This window comes from Tursiops truncatus, chromosome 1, assembly GCF_011762595.2.
Source record: "Tursiops truncatus isolate mTurTru1 chromosome 1, mTurTru1.mat.Y, whole genome shotgun sequence".
Classification (NCBI taxonomy): Eukaryota; Metazoa; Chordata; class Mammalia; order Artiodactyla; family Delphinidae; genus Tursiops; species Tursiops truncatus.
Genome location: NC_047034.1, coordinates 141,306,720 through 141,331,206, shown reverse-complemented (window position 1 = coordinate 141,331,206; position 24,487 = coordinate 141,306,720). Strand labels below are relative to the sequence as shown.

Below are 24,487 nucleotides of genomic sequence, written 5' to 3'. Positions count from 1 at the left end.
AAGGAAGTTTTTTTTAAAAAGAGTTCTAATTTCTAGGCTTATTTCTGCCATGACTCTAAACAAATTATTCCATTTATGTACCTCAGTTTCCCATCTTTAAAACTGACCTATCAGTTTCACAAGGTAAGTTTGGAAATAAGTAAAAAGCAAAAAGAACTTTGAAACAAATGGTATTTAACGTAGTTTACAATGACATCAGACGTTTTAATTTATTAAACTCATATTTCTTCAATAAGACTGTAGGCACCTTAAGGGCAGTGATCGGGCTACTAACTACTACAATTTCCACTCTTTTAAAAGCATGATGTTGGCACTTTTGGTAATTAATTGCCGGTTGACTTAAGAGTGCCCAATCTCCTCTCTTTCTTTGGGCTCCTATTCTGAAGAAGAAACATACTCTTAATTAGGGGTCCCTGAGACATAAGCAAAGGCTTAGTTCCAGGACTTAGTTGCCTGAAGGGGACAAATACTAAAATCTGACTATATAAAACCTCACTCTCCCTTTTACTTTTGTTATAACGAGTAGGCTCTCAAAACTGAAGCCCAAATTCCTATACAGCTTATGTATTAAAACCCTTTTTGGTAAATCTGTAATATAAATATAAGAGTACTTACTGCCAACAAAAGGATCAGACTGGAAAAAATCCAAGTTTGAATCTGCAACTGGATTTGTCAGTGAACTTGATTCTACATTAAATGGATCTTCCTAAAAATAATTTTAAATTAAAAAAAAATTTTAGAAACCAATGTTTTAAAAGGTAACATTTAAAAATAAAATAACATGTTTGAAAAATCAACTGATGGTAACATAAATATTTTTGTGGTCATAAAGTCCACTTAACACATTTTTCTCTTTCCTTAGACTAAAATAGTGTACAGCCCATCTTGAGAAGACAGTGATAAAAACATTTAATTATAAAATTATTTTTACCTCTTTTGAATGTCTGTCACTATTAAATTCAGGACAAACTTTTTCCTTAACAACTGTAGTCACCACTTCGTTTTCATCAGTCACACCAGAAGGCGGTATTTCAGGACTACTTCTTGCCTACAAAATATTAATTCTTCATAGACTTACAATGTATTTTCTACTTGGCAGGAGAAACTGACAAAGAATAGTCAAAAATTACTAAAAAATTTTAAAAGACAAGCAGAACATATTCAGTGAATGACTTCTCCCGTAATCTTTCTTAAGAAAATGGTATTACCAAGCATCATAGCCACTCAAGGCCAGAAAACTTCAGGTCTTTCTTAACTACTTCCCTTTGGTCATCCCCCAGCTATATTCCAAGTCTTGCTGAGTCTACCTCCTATCTCTTTCTTAAATCCTTCCTTTCTTCTCCATCCTCACTGTCACTATCATTCATTTACAGTATCATCATTTCTGGTCCGTGTTACTGTAGTAATAACCTTCCAACTGCCTTCTGCCTCCAATATGTGTCCTTCCCATCTACCTTCTTATGGTAGCTAAAGCAATAGATATAAAATGTGAATCTGATCATGACTCTCTGGTTAAAAGTCCTTCAATGGCTTCCCGTTGTTTTCTGGATCTAAATTTCTGATCTAAGAAGTGCAAAGGGCAATCTCCATTTCAAACCACCCTATGTCTTTGAAGGATAACCTCGTAATCTCCATTCTGTGCTTAAAAAAAATATTGTATAATATATCCAAGACTGCACTGTCGAAATAATATTAAGTCTGTTAATTTTACATCCTTAATATCTCTCAAATTTGTATTCTTCTCATCATCATCCCTCCTGTTACTGGTTAAGTCTAGGTTAAAACAATTCTCAAACAGACCATTCCAACAGTCTCTTACCATACGGCTGTGTCCAGTCCTACTCTTCAATCTATTATCCACTTTTTTTTTTTTTTTTTGGCTGCACCTCACGGCTTATAGGATCTTAGTTCCCTGACCTGGACTTGAACCTGGGCCACGGCAGTGAAAGCGCCAAGTCCTAACCACTGGACCAACAGGGAATTCCCTATCCACATTTTTTAAAAGGTAAACTCAATCCTGTCGCTTCTTGCTTAAAAATTCTTCAATAGCTACTCACTGTAGTAAGATGAATTCCCCAATGCTTCAAGATGAATCCAAATTTCTTACTCTCTGGTCCTTTCTGACCTACAAGTGGTCATTTTTATCTAGGTACACATTATAATCACCCATGGAATTTGTTTTTAAAATATATGTACCTGGCTTCAACCCAGAAACTCTAGTTCAACAAGTTTGAAGTGGGGCACAGACATCTCTATCTTGATAAAAAGTACAGAGGTAATGCAGGTAACCCCCTAGGAGAGAGCCTCATCTCCTACCAACACATTCCCCACCATCACAAAATATCCTCCAAAAACTTCTCATGATCCTGTGCAGCATGTTTTCTCCCATTTCATACCTATGCTAATGCTGTTTCCTCTGCTAGGAAGGTACTACCTTCTCTGTTGCTTAACCCCTTCTCACTTCAATGGCCACTTGTAAAGCTTCCCTATGACATCTTCTCTGAGCCTCCTCCAAGCTGTCCTACCTGAATATCCTATGCTTACTTTAACACAGCCTTTTAACACAGTGTTACATGACTAGACTGTGTGCAGCTTGAAGACGGGGTTAAAGGTCTTTTGTCTCTGTAGCTCTCATACATAACAGCAGCACTCTTGCATTAATTGGTGTTCTCCAAAAAAACCAGTAAATAAATGTCCTCAATGTTATGAAATAAAGAATTACTTTCAGCTTTGGGCAAGAGTACTTAAAAACTATTTTTAAAAGTTACTATCTACAGAACTACTATTCTGAAAACATGCTCTATAACAACAGATCAGTTAAAATTATATTTCTACACTAGTTAAAACTGTTAGAACCCATTCTCCGCCTCTCAACTGTCTCCGATGAGGCAAGGCCACATATTTACATTAGGTATGATGTCAACAAAACTTCGATCTAAATTAATTGTTTTTTCTGAAGTTGATTACGAAATTTAAGGAACTGTTAAACTCACTGGAGACTCCTGGTGTATGGACTCAGACTCTAGGTTGCTCTGGCCTTCAGTGTGCTCATTAAGATTGGCTGTTTCACTGCTGCTGGTGCTGAGACTGCAATAATCTGTAGTGCCATTCACAAGAATGCTGTGTGGACTACTGCACCAATTTAATTGATTATTATGGTTTTCCAGCTCTTTCATTTCCATCAGTTTCATTTGCATCTATCAACACAAAGTAGAAATACAAAACAGAATTTATTAATAGAAAGACATGTAATGTAAAAATAACTATATACTTAGACTTGGTCAAGGAAAAATTTGCTTCCATTAAGGAATGCAGCATGACTTAGTAATCCATCCCAGCAAGTTCTCCTCTTGAAATTCCAATATATATGGATATGCTTTTTGTACATCTTCTGATGCTCTAAGAATTTTAATTCAAATATCTGCAAATTGGCAATCCTTTAGAATATAATTAGAAAAAAGGTCAGGGTACTAGGAAAAAGATAGCACAGTGGCAGAGCAAGAGAAGATTTTGTGATGAAGCTTTAGGAGAGAGAAAGGAAGTTGAGGAAGAGTACACAAGACTTTGGAGCCATCCATACTCCTATTGGGAAGAAGAGAAGTGAAGATAGAGGTGAAATAAGCTAGTGTTCTATCCTGTGGCATTACTTATTAATGGGCTAGAGCCCTAGGAAGTAGTCTCTAAATCTAAGGTATGCCAAACAGGTTAAATAAAGGACTTTTTTTAATCTCAATAGCCAAGTGACTTTATACACCTGGGACAACAGTGGGACAAAAAATCGTATGCAATAAATTGTAATATATATAAAAAGAAAACTGTGGGGCACCAGAGGAAGGAAAAAATGCTTATTTATACCAACGTCTACAATAAAAACAAATTTACATATACCTCAAAGAAACTGATAGCAGAATCAAAATTGTTTCTAGTGAAAAGGAATAATAAATGGAATTTTACTGAATAGCACCCATTTTCACACAAAATATATATTTTTTAATTATATTGGAGTCCTCTTTATTAGCATGTTGTATTTTTTGTTTTTAGCAAATATAAAAATTACCTATTGACATTTTGTAAATCAAGGCTCTGTTCCCTAATCTTATTCCCCTAACATTCCCCATAAGGTTTTTAAGTTGCTCAATTTGGAATCTGTAATTTACCAAAGGTCTTTTCAGGGCCATTCTGGACTGGGAGACAGATGTAAATCTAGCTCTATCACCTTCTAGTTAGGTGATCTTAGTCAAAGTAACCTCTCCAAGCCTCCATTTCTTAATCCATAAAGGTAGTAAGAACTAACTCCATAGATGAATGTTAAGTGGAGCAAGATAGATTTGAAAGAACTCTGTAAAATGTAAAGGCCTGGGCTTTCCTGGTGGCGCAGTGGTTGAGAGTCCGCCTGCCGATGCAGGGGACACGGGTTCGTACCCTGGTCTGGGAAGATTCCACATGCCGCGGAGCGGCTGGGCCCGTGAGCCATGGCTGCTGAGCCTGCAGGTCCGGAGCCTGTGCTCCGCAACGGGAGAGGCCACAACAGTGGGAGGCCCGCGTACCGCAAAAAAAAAAAAAAAAGTAAAGCCCTATGTAAAAGATGGACAACGTGTGTAAAAATACCTGGCACACTGCATTTCTCACTATTATAGCAATTAAATATTCCTGTTCCTTTTCCACTAATTCACTCTATTTTTAAAAAGATAAAGACTTGAGCCTGAGGGTAGAGACCACAATTTTTGTTACCAACTTTGTATCTCCAACATCTAGGACAATGATGCATACTGTAAGTGCTTAATATATGTTCACTGAAAAACGCAACTATTATGCTTATAAATTTAAACAGTGGGCATCAGTAAGCATATATGTACATATCTACCAAACTGCATTGTAATTAGGATTTAAACTAACAATCCAAAAATACTACATATTTATTAATCCACAGCATAGGCCTTGTATATTCCTAGTGTTACAGAGCAGTGGCTTATAAACTTACTTTAATCCATAGAAAGAAATAGATTCCCTGACCCAGTAAATATATATGTTTATATATGTCTCTCTGTGTGTATTTATATACATAAACACACATATATAGATGCATACATCATATATATAATTATACACACACACACGCACATACAGTGGTAAAACAAGTTCCATGAAGTAATACTTACCCTTACTGCATGTAATGCATGCTGATATTTCCTGTTCTCCCTTATTTCATTTAAAAAATTTATCATGACCATTAAATCAATTTTAATGCCCACTACTACCTTGCAGTATAAAATTTAAAAATTAATACTAAAATAATACCCATCATACAGATGAAACAGTAGGGTGAAATACTTGCCTATCAGAAAGTTCTGTTTAGGGCAGTTTGTTCCTTATAGTTATTTCTGAGACAATCAATAGAATCGTGAACACAACTAGGCTTTCCTGTGTCTGGTTCTCCCATGCACCTGTCACTAAGCCTTACTCTCTACGTAAACTTAGAGGATACGGGAAAAAAAAAAAAATCACACAACTAACACAAGCTCTTTGCAAATTGTGCAAGAAAAGTACAGTAAACATTTAGAGTGCCAGAAATACTTGGATAAATAGTATATATTGTATAAGTAAGTTACATAGAGTTAAGGTCAAAGGTTCTTTGTTTTCTTGCAAATACAAGGTAAGAAGTAAAAATAAAAATTCAGCAAGTCAGAAAATTTTTCTTTAGTTATTTCTTTTCCCAAAAAAGCTATAGTTAAGCTTTCGAGAGCAACTTCTTCTTTATAGGCCCTCTGTGGAAAGACATATAGTCACTGAGTCAAGTGTAACAGTTTGGTATGTTTATTCTTAAGGTTTGGAGATCAGACACAAGGATCTAATTCCTTTCACAGACACCAAATATATTCTGGCACACTTGGTAGTACAGCCTGCTGAAACTATTTTCCATGCTCAAAAACACTGTTTTATTTTCTCTCTGATAATTTATAATATCCAGAGTCCTTTCTATTTTTCTCATTTATGCTCCTTCCTTTGAAAGAAATCCTCTTTCAAAAAAGTCAAAGAAAAGAAAATGAAAAGACAAGCCAGAGACTGGGAGAAACTATTTGCAAATCAATTAACTATCTGATAAAGGACTTATCTCCAGAATACATATATATTTTTAAAAACACTTATAATTTAATAAGAAGAAGAACCCATTTTTAAAAAATGGGCAAGGGACTTAAACAGATGTTTCATCCAGAAGGATATACAAATGGCTAATAAGCACATGAAAAGATGATCAACAACTCTAGTCATAAGAGAATTACAAATTAAAAACTATGAAGTACCACTTTACATCTACAGGAATGACTATAATCAAAAAGACAATAAGCGTTGGTAAGAATGTGGAGAAACTTGGAACCCTCATACACTGCTAGGGGGAACATAAAATGGTACAGCCACTTCGGAAAAGTTTGGCAATTTAAAGTTAAAAAAAAAAGTTTAACATAACTTTACAATATAAACAACTTTCATATCCAAGAGAAATGAAGACATATGTCCACACAAACAATTGTATGCAAATACAAAATTTAAAGCAGCATTATTTGTAACAGTCAACAAGTGGAAAGGATCCAAATGCCCATTAATGAATGGGTAAACAAAATACCTTATACAATGGACTATAATATTGTTACATGCTACAACATGGATGAGCCTCAAAAACATTATGCTAAGTGAAAGAAACCACATGAGAAAGACCACACAGTGCTTGATTTTCTCTATGTGAAATGTTCAGAAAAAGCAAATTTATAGAAGCAAAACATAGATTAGTAGTTACCTAGGGGTAAGAGTGGGGACTGACTATAAATGGGCACAAGGATCTTTTGGGAGTGATGGAAATGTTCTAAAACTGGATTGGGATGTTTCAGCAACTCTAAATTTACTGAAAATCATTGAATTGGATCCTTAAAACTGGTTAATTTTTTTTTTGGATCTTACACAGAACTCTGGGTTCAAAAATCAGTACTTGGACTTTGCATTTTAGCCCAGCAGGGCCACCCAAGTGACATTTCCGGGGAACAGAATCAACTTCCAGTAAATCAGCAAGCTTCCACCACAAATGGAAATATTCAAATGAATATTTATAAGAAAAAATTGAAGGTATACTGGAAAGAGAATGTTTTTTTATTGTTGAAATGCCTACTGCTCCAAGCTAACAGTTTAAACTAAAAATCAGGATGTTGTTGGGTGGGGAGAGTAACAAACATTTTATGAGTGACTGTGCAATCGTGTTTGTTATTACTGAAGGAAAAAAGAAAAGGAAACACCGCCCAGTGCACCGTGTTCATTTCGATTTCCAATGACAGAGACTGTTGTGGTGTTTGGTGGCAGAGTAGAAAGACCACTGAAAAAACTGGTTAATTTTATGGTCTATAAATTATACTTTAAACAACAGGTTTTTTTTAAACTCAAAGAAAACTATTTTAAAGACTGTCCATTTATCTGGTATCATTCCCACTAGGATGACTTTCTTTTGGGTTTCCTACCTGTTTATTGAGTACCTACACTGGGACAAGAACTGTGCTAAATGTTAGGATAAAAATGTATGTTTCTAGACCTAAAAGCTCCATCTACTGAGGGAGACAGACACATAAACAAATGTGCAGGGGGAAATGTTACGATTGCTATAACGGAAGTACAATGTCCAATAAAGGCAGGGTTCAGAAAATCCCACAAAGCAATAAGAGGTTAAGCTATGTCTTGCAAGATGAGTGAGCAGGTATTCACCTGCCAGGCAAGAGCGGGGAGGGAAGCATATCAAGGGGAAGGACTTCATTATGTATAATAATTAAGTGACCAGGTTTTAGAAGATCTGAATCTTAGGCTGTGGCTCTTTTGAAGGCTATGTAACCATAGGCAAGTTACTTAACCTTCCTTGGCTTCAATTTGTTCAAATTCAAAATGAAAGGAATGGGCTACATTATCTCTATGTACATCTAACCATCTTACCATCATTCTATAAAGTATTATTCTCCATTTAGGGAAGTCAAGAAATAGCATAGCGAAGGATCTATATTCTTGATCTACCATAACACTGCATATTTATCTATATAAAGAACAATTTCCTAATTACAAAAAATACAGGTCTCTAAATGAGCAAAACTGATTTTAAGATAAGAATCCCAAAAGGGAAGGCACTGGGTTATTATTTATAAAAATAAGCAACACATACTGAGCACTTATTTACCAAACACTGTGCTCAAACGTCTCACTGGTTTTGCCTCACTGAAACTTTACAAGCAGCTCTAGGAGGTAGAGGAGTACTGTTAATTCTCCAATTTTATTTACTTTTTAAAATTTGGCCATGCCACACAGCTTACGGGATATCTTAGTTCCCCGACCAGGGGCTAAACCTGGGCCCTTGGCAGTGAAAGGGCAGAGTCCTAACCACTCGACCACCAGAAAATTCCCAATTCTCCAATTTTTTTTTTTAAATAAATTTATTTTTGGCTGCATTGGGTCTTCATTGCTGAGCGCGGGCTTTCTCTAGTTGTGGCGAGTGGGGGTTACTCTTCGTTGCGGTGCACGAGCTTCTCACTGCAGTGGCTTCTCTTGCTGTGGAGCAGGGGCTCTAGGCACGTGAGCTTCAGTAGTTGTGGCATGTGGGCTCAGTAGTTGTGGCTCGCAGGCTCAGTAGTTGTGGCGCATGGGCTTAGTTGCTCCACAGCATGTGGATCTTCCCAGACCAGGGCTCGAACCTGTGTTCCCTGCGTTGGCAGGTGGATTCTTAACCACTGCGCCACCAGGCAAGTCCCCCCAGTCCTCCAATTTTAAAGATGAGGAATATGATACTGAGAAGATTGAGGCAGTAAGTGGCAGAGCCAGCATTTAAACCTAAACCATCTAACTACAAATCCTGCACACTCAACCAGACTCCAGTGATAACCATAAGATGTACAAGATACGTGACAGTTTTAACTTATGACAGGTGACAAGAAGCCTATTCATACAAAATGACTGAAAATGAAAAATAAACTAGGCAGAGGGAGAAGAAGCAGATCGAGAAAATATCATTTACTAAAAGGGTATGTGAGTGCCCATTTGAGTGTATTTTTCACTGCCACAAAGACTTACTGAACTTATTTCCTGCTGTGAATCTTGCAGGTGCTGCTGAAGAGGGCCCAGCTGGGCCTTCCCTGACTCCACACTCTCCTCCAACTCTGCTGTTTCTTGCTGTAGGCGACTCAGCTCTTCCCTAGCTTTGGCCAGCTCTTCTTCGTAAGTGGAGATCTGTGATTCTTGACTAGTTAATTCAGCTTTCAGGGATGAGATCTATAACATGGAGGTGAATGAGAAGAAAGGGGGATTAAAAAAAGAAATGTCATTAAAATATTCCATAATGCATTAGGTTTATTTGTTTAGTTTACTATTTTGGTGGTTTTTTTATGTATTTTTTGTAGAGAAGGGCAATCAGGGGACTGACAGAGGAGAGTGGAAGGCATAGGTACCATACCTCCAACTAAAATTTGGAAAAAAAATATATGAAGTGTCCTACTTCCCCTGTAATTTCTGGATGAAACATGCCCCATCTCCTTCAATTCCCTGAACTTCATGTTGACTAGACTGCCATCTAACAATAAAAGCAACAAGAAGCAGAGAATGTTTCCATCTTAAGCCAGCAAAAGCAACTAAGGTATAGATACAGTAAACCGCCAGACTTTACCAGCTGGGCCTCCTCAGCACACTTCTTCCTGACTTCCTGCAGTTGCTCCTCCAGCTGAGCTTTCTGCTCATCCAGCCCATCAAGGAGTTCCTGTACTTGCTGTTTCTGGGCCTGCAGTTTTTGCAGATTAGTATTCTCCCTTTGAACTTCATCTTGAAGATCCTGAAATACAGGAAAATTAACGTATTTATTATCTTTGGAGGCAGGGGAAGGTTAACAATTTATAAAAGCCTATCTTAAGGGAAGGTAAAGTCTCATCTTATTAAGTACATTGTGTTGATGGATTGGAGGATTCATAGCTTTAAATACAATCTTTACTTGAGGACTTCTTCCCTAGATTCCAGATTTAGAAATTCAATTCGCTTACTCAAATCCATCCTTGGATGTCTGATGGGCTTCTCTAACATATCAAAAACAGAACTCCTGGCATTTCCCCCACCCCATCTGCTTTATCCTCCATTTTCCCCCTCTCAGTTTCTCTGGCCAAAAAATATAGCATCTTCTTTGACTCTTCTCTTTCTCTCACATCTCATCTCCAATCTGTCAGCAAATTTTTTGCTCCTTCCTTCAAAATATACTTAAAAAACTGGCCACGTTTTTCTTCAACCTTGGTCCCAATCACTTTTCTCTCTTTCCTAGACTGCTGCCTTCTAATTGGTTTCCCTTCCTCCACGCATGCTACCTTTCAGTTTATTTTCAGCACAGCAGCCACTGTTAAAAACCCACGTCAGGGCTTCCCTGGTGGCGCAGTGGTTGAGAGTACACCTGCCGATGCAGGGGACACGGGTTCGTTTCCCGGTCCGGGAAGATCCCACGTGCCGCGGAGCGGCTGGGCCCGTGAGCCATGGCCGCTGAGCCTGCGCGTCCGGAGCCTGTGCTCCGCAACGGGAGAGGCCACAACAGTGAGAGGCCCGCGTACCACCAAAATAAATAAATAAAAATAAAATAAAATAAAATAAAAACCCACGTCAGATGATGTCACTCCTCTACGCAAAACTCTGCACTGACTTCCCATCTCCCTTACTGTAAAAACCCAAGTCTTTACAATGGCCCCACGTGATCCCATCTCCCAGCTTCATTTCCTACTGCTCTCTCCCTTGCCCACTCTATTTCAGCCACACTGGCCTTACTGCTGCTTCTCAAACATGTCAGATATGCTCCCTTCTCGGGATCTTTCACTGATTATCCCCTCTTCCTAGAAAGTTCTTCCCCCAAGTATCCACATGCCTCAATCCCCCATCTCTTTGAAGTCTTTGCTCAACTGTTAACTTCTCAGTGAGGCCTTCCTCACCATCACCCACCACCATCTCCCTCTACTGATTCTCCTTCATATACAGCATATAATTTTATTTATTTTCTAGAAGAGCTTTTATTGAGATAATTTACATATCATACAATTCACCCATTTAAAGTGTACAAGTCAATGGTTTTTAGTATATTTAGAGTTGTGGAACCATGACCACAACAATTTTAGAACATTTTTGTCACTGCAAAAAGAAACCCCATACCCGTTAGCAAGTCACTCGCTACTTCTCTCCCAATCACCCCAGCCCTAGGCAACCACCAATCTACTTTTTATCTCTATAGCTTTGTCTGTTCTAGATATTTTATATGAATGGACTCATACAACGTGTTTTTTTGTGACTGGCTTCTTTGCGACTTAGCATGTTTTCAAGTTGCATCTGAGTTGGCATAAAATAATTAAATAGCTTTATGAGATATAATTTATACAACCATAAAAGGTGCCCATTGTAAGTATACAACTGAGTTTTAGTAAATATATACAGTTGTGCAATGATCACCACAATTCAGTTTTATAACACTTCCACAACCTAAAAAGTTCCTTCATACCATTTAGGAGTCAATTCTCATTCCCATTTCAAGCCCCAGGCAAACCAGTGACCTGCTTTCTGTTGCTATAATTTTACCTTTTATAGACATTTCATATAAATAGAATCATATAATATGTAGTCTATGGTAATGTGTAGTCTACTGTATTCTTTCTTTTTTGTTTTGTAGTCTACTGTATTCTTATACCCAGTATATTTTGAGATTCATCCATGTTACTGCATGTATACGTAGTTTGTTCCTTTTTATTGCTGAGTAGTATTCCATTGTATGGATATACTTTTGATGGACATTTAGACTGATCCTAGTTTTGGCTACTATGAGTAATAGAACGTATCTCCTTCTATTAGAATGTAAGCTCCATGAGTCCAGGGATATTTGTGAATTTTGTTCACTGCTATATTCCCAGTTCCCAGTATACAAGAGGTACTCCATTACTATTTACTGAATGATGAGTAACACAGTAAAGATGTTAATTCTCTCCTAATTAATCTATACACTCCAATGAAAATCCTAACAAGATTTTCCAAGGAACCTGAAAAGCTCTGGAAGAACATATTCTAAAAATTATTTGGAAGAACAAAGAAAAAAACCAAAAACAGAATTATAAAATGTAAAAAGGACTTACCCTATAAGATATTATGAATTACTGGAAAGCTAGGATAACTAAGACAGCTTGGTTTGATGCAAGGATAGACAAATAGATCAAAGGAAGAGAAAACAGAACTTAGACACAGATCTAGATATATAAAGAAAAAATGATGAGAAGGCATGACATTAAAATTGACCGGAGGAAAAGAGAACTAACTATTCAGTAAATGATGCTGGGCATACCCGTATGGCAAGAAGAAAAAAATTATAAGTCTCTAAATCATACCAAACAGAAAAATTAATTCCAGGTATACTACAGACCTAAAGTGAAAGACAAAACTTTAAAATGTGCAGAAGAAAATACAGATCTCAGTGTAAGAAAATTTCTTAAAACAAAAAAAGATAAACCATTTTGAAAATGACATGTTTATTTATTCATCTATGTGCTAGATCTTATGCTTAATGATAAAGGATACAGAGATTAGGGGCTTCCCTGGTGGCACAGTGGTTAAGAATCCGCCTGCCAATGCAGGGGACACAGGTTCGAGCCCTGGTCCAGGAAGATCCCACATGCTGTAGAGCAACTAAACCCGTGCACCACAACTACCGAGCCTGCACTCTAGAGCCCATGCACCACAACTACTGAAGCCCGTGCACCTAGAGCCCGTGCTCAGCAACAAGAGAAGCCAGCGCACTGCAACAAAGAGTAGCCCCCGCTCACCACAATTAGAGAAAGCCCGCGTGCAGCAACAAAGACCCAACACAGCCAAAAATACTAAATAAATAAATAAATTTATTAAAAAAAAAAACGAATACAGATTTAAAAAAAATACAGTGGGAAATCTCTGTACAAGGGAGAGTTGAGAGACAGATGAATGCAACCTTGCCATTATCATTACCACCATGAAACACAGCAGCCAAGATGGCCAAATTTACATATCCTCTGACAATTGGGGTTCCTCATTTGAACCAGAGAAGATCATTTGAATGACTATTTTCCCAATTCTCTGAAGAATGGTAAATTACTAGTACCACTGCAGATGCACAGGAGAGAGGTTAATTCATTATATACAAAGGATTCCATAGGGAATTAGGACTTGATTGTCTCCAGGAACCACGGGTGAGAAAGAAGAATGGATTGATAACTCCTAAGGCATGTGTCTGCACGAGGTGGGCAGAGATCTCGAAGAGAGTGAAGTAAAATTGTGAACACAAGTTTCTAAAAGTAACACTATCCTTTAAATAACATACTATTCAAAGACCCCAATGATCATTCATCAGAATAAGAATCTAAGAAAATAGAAGAAAAACTTATCAGAAGGTCTCTGAATTATTGCATGACTTATACAAGATAGCATCATCAACATGATAGCAAACATTTTCAATGGCCCTTACATTGTGCTAGGTACTGTTACACTCATTTACACCCCATATGACAAATCTATGAGGTAGATACATGAGAAAACTGAGGTACAGATGAGCAAGTAACTTGTTCAAAGATACAATTTAGCAAGTGATAAATTCAAACTAGGTTTTTAAAAAAATTTTTATTGGAGTATAGTTGCTTTACAATATTGTGTTAGTTTATACTGTACAGCAAAGTAAATCAGCTACACATATACACATATCCCCTCTTTTTTTGGATTTCCTTCTCATTTAGGTCACCACAGAGCATTGAGTAGAGTTCCCTGTGCAATACAGTACGTTCTCATTTCTCCTTCCAGAGTCTGAGCTCTGCTATATGCTATGCTACACACTGTCTGTAGACTAAATGTTTCACACATGTGCCACTATTTTTCAAATATATGCAGATGCTCCTGTGATTAAATAAGACACTGAACCATGTTTTTAATAACTGCTTTTTAACTTATATTTTCTCAACCAACTGATCAATTTAAAAGTACAACTACTACCATGCTGCTTTCCTTTAAAAATTCCCTTAAAAGAGCCAACACAATGGATGATCAATGAAAGACTCCTCTTGGGCTAACATTCCATGCGTCTAGGTGATTACAGATTCATAATGGTGAGCTCTGCTAGTACTTTATTATTAATTTAGCAGCATGCCTAAATATTTTTTTAATGCCTAAGTTTTTAACCTTGCTTACACTGTTAACCAATCCACACTCAAAATGGAGATACACCTTTAGATATGCAGCTCACATTGGCTCTCAATAGACACATGCTAGTTTTCATTGTCCCTCTCCTGATTCATAATTTATTTTGCCTTTGTTTCTTCCTATTCCAAATGTCTAACTTTCTTAAAAAAATAACTCATTGCAAAGGAGATTTCTTTAATCACTCTGCTATTTCAAAAATATAGGATGGTTCCCTCTTATCTATAGGATAAAGTAAAACAGGCTACAAGATACCTTAGAACCTTCAATTCTGGGCCCAACATTATCCTTCCTCTTTTACTACCCTCTTTTCTTCATGGTCACCTGTGCCCCATCCTCAATAGACCCTCTTTCTCCAGAAGACAATATACTGCAATGTCCGTGTGCCTTTCCTACACCATCTGCTCTGCCTTGAATGCCCTTCCACACCATTGCTATCTGGAAGCTCACTTTTCATTCTTCAAGGCCCAGCCAAATTTAATATCCTCTGACCCACCTTGAAGTTCCTTTACCTGTGCTCTTACAGCAGTTTGTACCTAACCTCTATTATGACACTTACTACACTGCATTATAGTTACCTCTAAATAATAACCTGCTGAAGGACAGAGCCAATGCCTCATCTTTCTTAGAGGTTCCACAGTCTAGTGCAATACCTCGCACATTCCAGACGATTAATTAGGCAATGATTCGTAACTATCACAAGGATTCTAGTATCTGGGAGAAACTAGTGGGAAACGTGCCTGAGGCTGACAGAAAGGGCTTTATGTTCTTTCAACATACTATGGGAAAGCTTCACTCTGCATTTAAACTATAGCAAAATATTAAAACTAGCCTCTAACTGACCTATAATAAATGCACTTTGTTAAATTAAAATAACATCTAAATTTCTATACTGATTCAATATTTGTACAGTCAATAGACCAAGACTGATTTGACATTTAAAATTTCCAGGGGGGCTTCCCTGGTGGTGCAGTGGTTGAGAGTCTGCCTGCCGATGCAGGAGACACGGGTTCGTGCCCCGGTCCAGGAAGATCCCACATGCCGCGGAGCGGCTGGGCCCGTGAGCCATGGCCGCTGAGCATGCACGTCCGGAGCCTGTGCTCCGCAACGGGAGAGGCCACAACAGTGAGAGGCCCGCGTACAGAAAAAAAAAAAAAAAAAAAAATTTCCAGGGACTTTCCTGGCAGCCCAGTGGTTAAGACTCCATACTTCCAATGCAGGGGACCCGGGTTCAACTCCTAGTCGGGGAATTAAGATCCCACATCCCACGTGGCACAGCCAAAAATTAAAAACAATTTTTTAAATAATAAATTTTCCATTATATGGAAATAATCTTTACTGATTTAGCATGTCACTGTGGCATATATCTTTCTCATGCTTTTAAACTTATGAATTTCGTTTTTTACATTTATATTATATTCTATTCTTACTCTTCAGAAAGGCATAGTAACAGCTTCACTTTAACGCAGTAGCTTGAAAACCTACAGTGGTTTGAAAAATTCTCATAATTTAATTACGAAATATTTTGAAAGCATGCCACCTGCAGATCTGAAGTAATTTTATATTTGGGAAAACAACCCACTGTCAATACTCTGTTCATAAAATTATTATATGGTTTATATATAATGATATACTGATCCAAAAAGCATTTTTAAAGAAATGCTTAATAGGAATAGGAAAAATATGTTACTTATTCCCATCTTCGAATATTCTAATTTCCTACCCTCTCCCAAACCCCGAAGAAAAATCTTGGACTTCACATCACTAATAATACCCAGTCTTTATAAATAGATGTAATTATGATGTCTCTACTTACATTGTAAGTACAATTAGAAAAACAAAATTTGCCTTAAAAGGGTCACGTAATGTAAGAAAATGTCTAGGACATAATGTTAATTTTTAAAAGTTGAATACAGGGACTTCCCTGGTGGCACAGTGGTTAAGAATCCGTCTGCCAACGCAGGGGACATCAGTTCAATCCCTGGTCCAGGAAGATCCCACATGCCGTGGAGCAACTAAGCCCGTGTGCCACAACTACTGAGCCTGCGCTCTAGAGCCCGCGAGCCACGACTACTGAAGCCCGCACACTCTAGGGCCCGTGGCAACTACTGAAGTCCACGCACCTAGAGCCCGTGCTCCGCAACAAGAGAAGCCACTGCAGGAGAAGCCCGTGCACTGCAACGAAGAGTTGCTCCCACTTGCCGTAACTAGAGAAAGCCCACGCGCAGCAACGAAGACCCAACACAGCCAAAAAAATAATAAAAATTAAAAGTTGAACACAAAGGCATATACAGTATAATGGCAAATAAATATAAAGCCATTTATATACATTCATAGAAAATATAGCAAAATGTTAACAATGGCTCTCCCTGGAACGTGAAATTGTAGGGTTTCTTTCCTTTTATATTTTTCTTTATTTTACATGATTACTAGGGACCCATATTACCTTTATAATCATAAAATGTCAAGTTTGCAGTGTTTTAAGTATCACATACCTCTCATGGTTTCATACCAATATAAAAATATTCCGATGTAACTGAATTTTTATGTACGAACTACCAATAGTGGGATTGATGCTGGTTTCCTTTAATAAAATGAACCAGATTTCAGAACTTGCATTTTTAGAGAGTCACTTTAAACGCACCCCTAGAAGAAAAGTTTATGCAAGAGGAAAAGGGAATAAACAAGCCAATATAATATTTACTCATTCTTGCCCTTTCTCTTCCAAAGAGCAAACACATTCACTCAAATTTCCCAACCTCACTTCTTGGCTATAGTAAAAATCCACATAGTAACACAAAAGCACAGGCCTTAAGTGAAAGGTTACTGAGAAACTACCTCACATTAGTGATATATTTTAAGCTGGATAGATGTCCACATTAAAATTAATTATAATTAATGTTTCTCCATGTCTCATCTAAATATGAAAAAGATCTTCTCTAAAAAAAATTCCAACATTAATCCACACACACAAAGGTCTTCTTTTTCAGTAAGCAAACTTAGTAAACTGCACAAAATCAAAATGAACAGATGCAAACATACACGTGAACAAGAATCAGAACCAAACTTCACTGTAAAATTACTTGGTAAGACTACTACCACTGTAATGCATTTTCACAAAAATTTCAATATCCAAATATACTTGGCTATTTTATTTTGGTACAGACTTGCTTATCCTGAGACTAAGTAAAGTCAACAGATGTACATCTCCCTCCCTGCCCCCACCTCCTGCCCACCCTTGAGTAGGGCAGCAGCAGGTTCTCTTGCAAACAGTGTCTTCCACTAAACTAGGATAACTTTCTTTTTATCTTAAGGTAGCCCTTTGGGAAAATCCTCTCCTGAATTAGTGCATAACCTCAGTTACTATCAAATGCCATCTCATCAAGTGAGTGACTAAAGACATTTGCAGATGCCTTCCTAGTTACGTTCTACTTTCCATGATCATGCTCTACTTACTCACCTGTGTCATCAACAACAAAAGAAAAGAGGATAGCAGCAATTAGAAAATGGCAAGGATAAAGTGAACAAGACTTCTGTAATGCGTTGCCAAGGTCTGTTTTAGAAAAATACCAAAGCAAGCCACATCCAAGGTTCCTCATCCAGGAATGAAGGGATCCTTGACTGGGATCTTGGCTTTATTTTAAAATAAATTTCAAAAAAATAAGAAAAATAAAAATAAATTTCAAGGGAAGTGTCCTATTTTCTAGAAATCACACAAGTTAAAGAAAATGATAAATTTGTCCCCATTCCTCCATATTCCCTGATGTGCTACGGGGGGTAGTGGAAATAAAATTTAAACAAATACATAAAAATTCTCAGCTAGGGCTTCCCTGGTGGCGCAGTGGTTGAGAGTCCACCTGCCGATGCAGGGGACACGGGTTCGTGCCCCGGTCCAGGAAGATCCCACATGCCGCAGAGCGGCTAGGCCCGTGAGCCATGGCCACTGAGCCTGCGCGTCCAGAGCCTGTGCTCCGCAATGGGAGAGGCACAACAGTGAGAGGCCCGCATACCGGAAAAAAAAAAAAAAAAAAAAGATTAAAAAATTCTCAGCTGTATTTAAGAATAAAATAATTAATTTTAGCAACCCAAGTCAGTTGTACAACTAAAGAGGTAAATCTATGAAATATGAATACATTTGTATCTGTTTCATATAAATACAGAGTAAAAAATAAACAACAGGACACCAGTTTATGAATAAAACTTTAAAAAAAACCCAAACCATATATACAGTATATCTATACTTGTACACTAGTATATCCATACTTGAAGAACTATTAAAAAGAACAAAGGTAACTTGAAGTATTTTGGTAATCTTACAGAAAATGCTATTTAAGTGATTAAAAAAAAATCCTACAGACTAATCCAAAACTATAAATAATCAGGTACATTCGTTACGTTGGCCTAATTCTCAAAATGGAAGTTATAGGAATATTCTCTCCTTTTTTAAAAATTTATTTATTTTTGGCCGTGTTGGGTCTTCGTTGCTGCGCGTGGGCTTTCTCTAGTTGGGGCGAGCAGGGGCTACTATTTGTTGCGGTGTGTTCTCATTGGGGTGGCTTCTCGTGTTGTGGAGCATGGGCTCTAGGCACGTGGGCTTCAGCAGTTGTGGCACGTGGGCTCAGTAGTTGTGGCTCACGGGCTCTAGAGTGCAGACTCAGTAGTTGTGGTGCACGGGCTTAGTTGTTCTGCAGCATGTGGGATCTTCCCGGACCAGGGCTCGAACCCGTGTCCCCTGCATTGGCAGGAGGATTCTTAACCACTGCACCACCAGGGAAGCCCCTAGGAATAGTCTTCATATAAAAAAGTATCAACTATAGAGCAAGATGTTTAAGTCAAAGACCAGAAAGGGAGTCTATTAAACTAGGGTAGATGTTAGAAAACCCTACTAACAGCCTGCCTTTATTTCTCAATCATATGCTTCTCAGCATGTTCTAAGAACATTATCGCCAGGAAAAGAATGTTGAGCTCATGTATCTAATTTTATTTCTACCCAAAATAAGTCATCCTTCTTCATCTAGGGAAAAAAAATATGGGCAATTACTAGGAACTACTAAATCTTTACTGATAAAGTTTAAATAACTGGGAGCTTCTCTCTCATGAAGGTAGAATGAACAATATGGAAATGTCTGACTCTTCATGATACCAGCTGTGCTCCTGATCCATTCTGCCTGTGGTTTCTGAGTGTGTGTTGCCCTATTTTTAATTTCATGCACAAAATGGAAGTTTATTCATTTCTACTGTCAATATCTTCCTTAAATTTACCTCCATCTAAGAATAATTACCATACATAGTGAAAAATAAGATCCAAGGTACAATTTCTAAGCTTAAGAAGCTCACAATATAAGCTATAAGATATTGGAATCTATATACATACACATTAAAATAGTACATAAGGTAACGTACTGAACGTGCCATATAAGTGTACACACACTTCTCTGGGAGTTCCAACACAGGAAAGACAGGTATAGACTGAAGGGACAGAGAAGAGAAAGTTTAGAAAAGTGGTCAGTTTGAGCTGGACTTTAAGGCATGGGTAGAATTCACATAAGCAAGGGGGTAAGGAACATTCTAGATTGCAACAACAAAAGGTATAAGGGTGGGAATAAAAAAGAGCATGTGTATGGCACACAGTTCAGAGGCAGGCAATCAAAAAATAAGTAGTACAAGAGGATGGCCTATAATTTTTTTTCCAATTCCAATATATCCATGAGGATGACATCCTCCCATTATTAACAGTGGCAGTGGGGAGCAGCAAAGATTTTCACATCTGAGAGTCATAACTAAAATTGGTTTAGGAAGAAAGTCAGGAGGAGGATGGAGTAAGCACTTACAACTGACGTCAAAATTTCAGATGTTAGGTGATAGGGGTGGCAGTAGTGAGAAAGAAAAACACTGACAGAAACAGAAAAGTTCAAAACTTGAAGCCAATTTTTTTCAACAAGATGAGACTCATTTTAGATATACTGGCTTTGAAATGATAAACCTCAAAATGCCTAACTGGAGATGTCAGACTGGCACTCAAGAGAACTGAGGGCTTGACAAATATTTGTGAGTTATCAGTATACGGATGACAGAGGGTATGGAAAAGGGAGGAAAGAGGGGGTCGGAGTGTGTCCGTCTGTCCCTGGCAAAGGCAACAGAAGCAAAGGGTCAAAGAGGTGGGGCTATGAATATCTAGGAGAATGCAACCCAAGAAATCAGTAACCAATGTAGGAAGGACCAATGGATTTGGCCTTAAGATTATTCTTGGTTCTGGGGAGATAAATTAAGCACAATGGTATGGGTGAACAGGAAACTAAGTAGGGTTACTGAAAAGCTAGGAAGGGGGAAAAGGGCCACACAAAGAAACAACAATAGAGAAAAACAGGCTGGTAGCTAAAGTGACAGCAACAACAACAAAAAGGTATTTTCAAATTGGTTAGTCCTATATAGCCATGTGAAGATAGAAGTCAGAGAAGAAAGAGCATGATGATGGAGAGTAACGGAGATGACAGTAAGATATAGAATACTACTATTAATTAGAACATATACTGAACGCTTACCTTGTGCCAATCACTCTGAGGCACTTTACCTGCATTATATCATTTTATTCTAACAGCAAACTGTTTGGTATTTTTATTATCTCATGTTACAGAAGAGAAAACTAATATGTAGAGTGGTTGAATTCCTTCCTTAGGATCTCAAACCTTGGAAGAGCCAGAACCAGGAACTGAATTAAGTTTGTCTGATACCAAGTCGTTTCCTATAAACTTCTATGCAAAACTGAAAAGCATACATATGAGAGGGTGAATTCCTAAATATGTGTTGACTACCTGAAGAAAATTTTTAATAAAACTGTACATATGCAGTTTAAGGTAGGAAAGAATGTGGGTCTACCTTCTCCCTGTAACAACAAAAAGCTCAAACCATAAACATCTGAGATAGAATATCCTTTTACAGTTTCCCCTCCTTGGATCATTTTGGGCCTAATTTCTCCATGGAACTTCACAAACTAGCAGTGTACATCATATGAGTTAAGTGATCATCTCACGACATAAAATAGGAAGTTAATTGCTGGTTTGCTCTTTAAGAAAAAAGTCTTGAACTGTAAGTTTTCAAGATGGTAATTCATGGGAATACATACAGGAAACAAACATGTAGAAATTAATTATGTAGCAGATTTTCTAATTTAACTGAATTAGGAAGACTATATAAATGCTAAAAAAAACTAATCTTTTGGCACTTTGGTCACATCTAAAGAGGCTTTGAAAGTTTGGTTTCTGTGCTTGAGATATGAGCTCATATAATCACTATCTGTGACTTTATAAATATGGAGAAAAGCAAGAATACTCAGAAAAGCCAAGTTTGGATTAGGCAGAAAGACATTTATTGATGGTCAATATTCCCTTACTTCTCCCTTGATGTCTTCATTCTGGCATTATTCATTAGCACCTACATTAGAAAGTGGTGTCAGAAGCAGTGAAGTTCTTTGATTCTGATAGTTATTAATAAGCTCTAGTAAACTGCCTTTTGCCAGAGAAATTAGAAAATAAGCATTAGGAGTTCAAGTTAGTTACAGATCTTAATTATTCATGTTATTCCTACTCTGTGCCTCATTACCAATGGCTAAATCAGAGTTAACTCAATAGGTAATACAATATACTTGTTACCATCTTCAGGTAAGTTGTCTTGCTCCAGAAAATTGAAAATAATCACTAAAATGAAAAGTTTTAATTACTTGTAGTTGTCAATTATCATGTTATTCTTAATCTAGTATCTCATTACCATGGACAATACAACACCTGTATTGGGGTGGAATAAGTAATGAATCTACTAATGCAAAGCTTTAATCCTGTGTTTTTTTTTTCAATGAACTTGCACGCTCAACCATTAGAACTTGGCCTATACTAACCACGCCCCAAGATATCTTTTATTTACAGCACCTTATGCAAAACAATTCAACAATTTAGACTTCCTCTGCCAAGCACACATTTTGGATTTGGCAAAGCTTAAGAATTAACATATACCTTACCATCACCACTAAGTAAAAGAAGGACAAGCATATAACAAAGCAATTTTGACTGATAACAAAACTTCTATAAATATAAGAAATCAAATATTCGAGGGTAGCCGATTTAGCCTGAAAAGAACAATGTAAATTTTAGTGTTCTCCCAAAGTGGCTATTTAAAATTCCCATCCTCAAAAGATGCAATAGTGAAAAACCATAGATAGATGTACACAAATAAAAAAATACTGTCTACTGCAAAAACCTTTGTACTTTGAAACATTATCTAGCTAAATTTAGAAGCTGTCCAATATTATATCAGTAACTATTTCTACCGCTTCAGATTGAGAAAACTTTTGAGATTTTATATTCCATTCTTAAGCTATTTTCAGCAATAACTGCTTAAAGTCTATGACTCTTTTGCATTTCTTAAGAAGTTCAAAAATTGCACAAAAATAATGTAATTGAGGTAACCATTCCATATCTCACTACCACAATGAGAAATATATTAGTGATCATCTCTTAACTTTGTATCACCTTTAAGAAAATCCCAGAAAAATAAGTACAATAATGGAATCAACTTCTAATAAGACGTCTCTCTCTCTGGCTTCTTCCTCAGCCCCTCAGTAAATCATTCTCCCCACCCTAGCATGGTCCACTTGTCAGACAATCTCTGGTGAATGTGCTACATTAAAACAAAATAATGGATCTAACAATTTTAGAGCTTTTGCCCATTTCAAACTATCAGGACAAGGAAATCCAACATACAAGTAACATGTTAAGAAATGCCCATCCATGAGCTCTTACTGGCAACTGCTACCAGTGCTTTGATATCCAACCTCCTGTATGTGCTGGTGTGGCATTTAAGAAACGGTGCTCCAATAACATGATCACATGCATTGCTTACTGCTCTAAATGCAACACTGCCCAATTTTCTGTATTTTTAATGTTTGAAATACCTCGTTTGCGTCACTTCCCAATCAGAAACTGAAGTTTTATTGTCTTTTCTATTTGTAAAATGAAGCTACTTAGCACTTAGTGAAAATGAATTAAATCTCTTTATGCCAAAGTTTAAGATATCCTGGCTACTAAGCAACTTATAAAATACTACTGTAAATTGTTCCATATCATTTCCCACCCTATCAGTATTTCCCACCCATATCATTTCCCACCCTATCAGTATGAGAGACAGTCCTTTAAAATACTAGGTCTCCTAGTTAACAAAATCTCACACCCATGGAAAAGCAATCTGCGTTTTCATGATGATGATGATGATCTCACTCATTCAGTTTTATTGACATAATAATATTTATATCATAAGTCATTCAAACTTACCTTTAAGGATATAATATGCAAATAAATATCATCTTAAAATACCTTTAAAGCTAGAAATTTACACTGAAAAATACTGCTTGATCATTGTAGTGTAATCTTTGCAGGCCAGAATTAGGAGAAAAATAATCATTTTGCAGAAGATAAAGATTTATATCACATAAATAATAGGCATTCCCTTGACCTACTCATCAATACCACAACCATCACATAGTAAACGACCCCATACATTTAAAATGAATCCTCCTAAATCAGATATGGAATACTGAATTTTACAGTTCACATACCTGAACTTCACTTGTTCTCTGTTTAATAGTATCTTCTTTCTCCTTAAGGTCCTGTTCCACATTATTCTTTTCCCTAGAAGACCAGCAAACAATGCAAGAATATTTGAGAACATCAGCTACAGCTGGTATGGTTATCCATCCTCCTAATACTGAATCGTTTTTTAAATACATAGTGAAACATTCAATTTTTAAATGAAGGGCAGATTTTTCTACCCTCTTTTAATTATTTATGGAATAGAAATCAATATAAGCTCTGTTTGTAAAAAAAAAATCGCTTTCTCACTAAAATGTGGTGAAGAGAGAATAGATTAAAAAAGGAAGGGGAGAAAAATAATCAATGAAACACTCAGGTTTCACTGATCTCACTGTTGCTATGGAAATGCTGCCCAGTGAAAATTGCTGGTGAAAAAAAGGAGGAGTTGCATCAGCTCTGAAGCTTAACCCTTAAGTATCACTGTCAAATAAAATGAAAATGGCTAATAGAAACAGTCAACAAAATTAGGGAAAAGGACATTTACTGAAGTGTTAATTTCCTCTTAAATCTCACTTGTGTGCACCAATTTTAGAATGAAACAACAGAGAAAATAGAAAAAGATTGTCAAAACACAGGCCATTTGCTCTATTAAATACCACATCTGCTCAAAAGCT

General features: G+C 37.1%; 1 protein-coding gene across 5 annotated transcripts in view; it reads right to left on the bottom strand.

Moving 5' to 3' along the window:
* Positions 1 to 24,487, bottom strand: part of EPS15 (epidermal growth factor receptor pathway substrate 15) — a 160,747-nt gene that overhangs the window by 44,087 nt on the left and 92,173 nt on the right. For all 5 annotated transcript variants that reach the window (XM_073789888.1, XM_073789889.1, XM_073789890.1 and 2 more), the window contains exons 13-18: positions 23,840 to 23,912; positions 9,680 to 9,841; positions 9,091 to 9,288; positions 2,994 to 3,197; positions 932 to 1,048; positions 616 to 706 (exon numbers count right to left, since the gene is read on the bottom strand). In XM_073789888.1, coding sequence (XP_073645989.1) covers positions 616 to 706; positions 932 to 1,048; positions 2,994 to 3,197; positions 9,091 to 9,288; positions 9,680 to 9,841; positions 23,840 to 23,912 — 845 coding nt within the window. The remainder of the gene's footprint in view (positions 1 to 615; positions 707 to 931; positions 1,049 to 2,993; positions 3,198 to 9,090; positions 9,289 to 9,679; positions 9,842 to 23,839; positions 23,913 to 24,487) is intronic.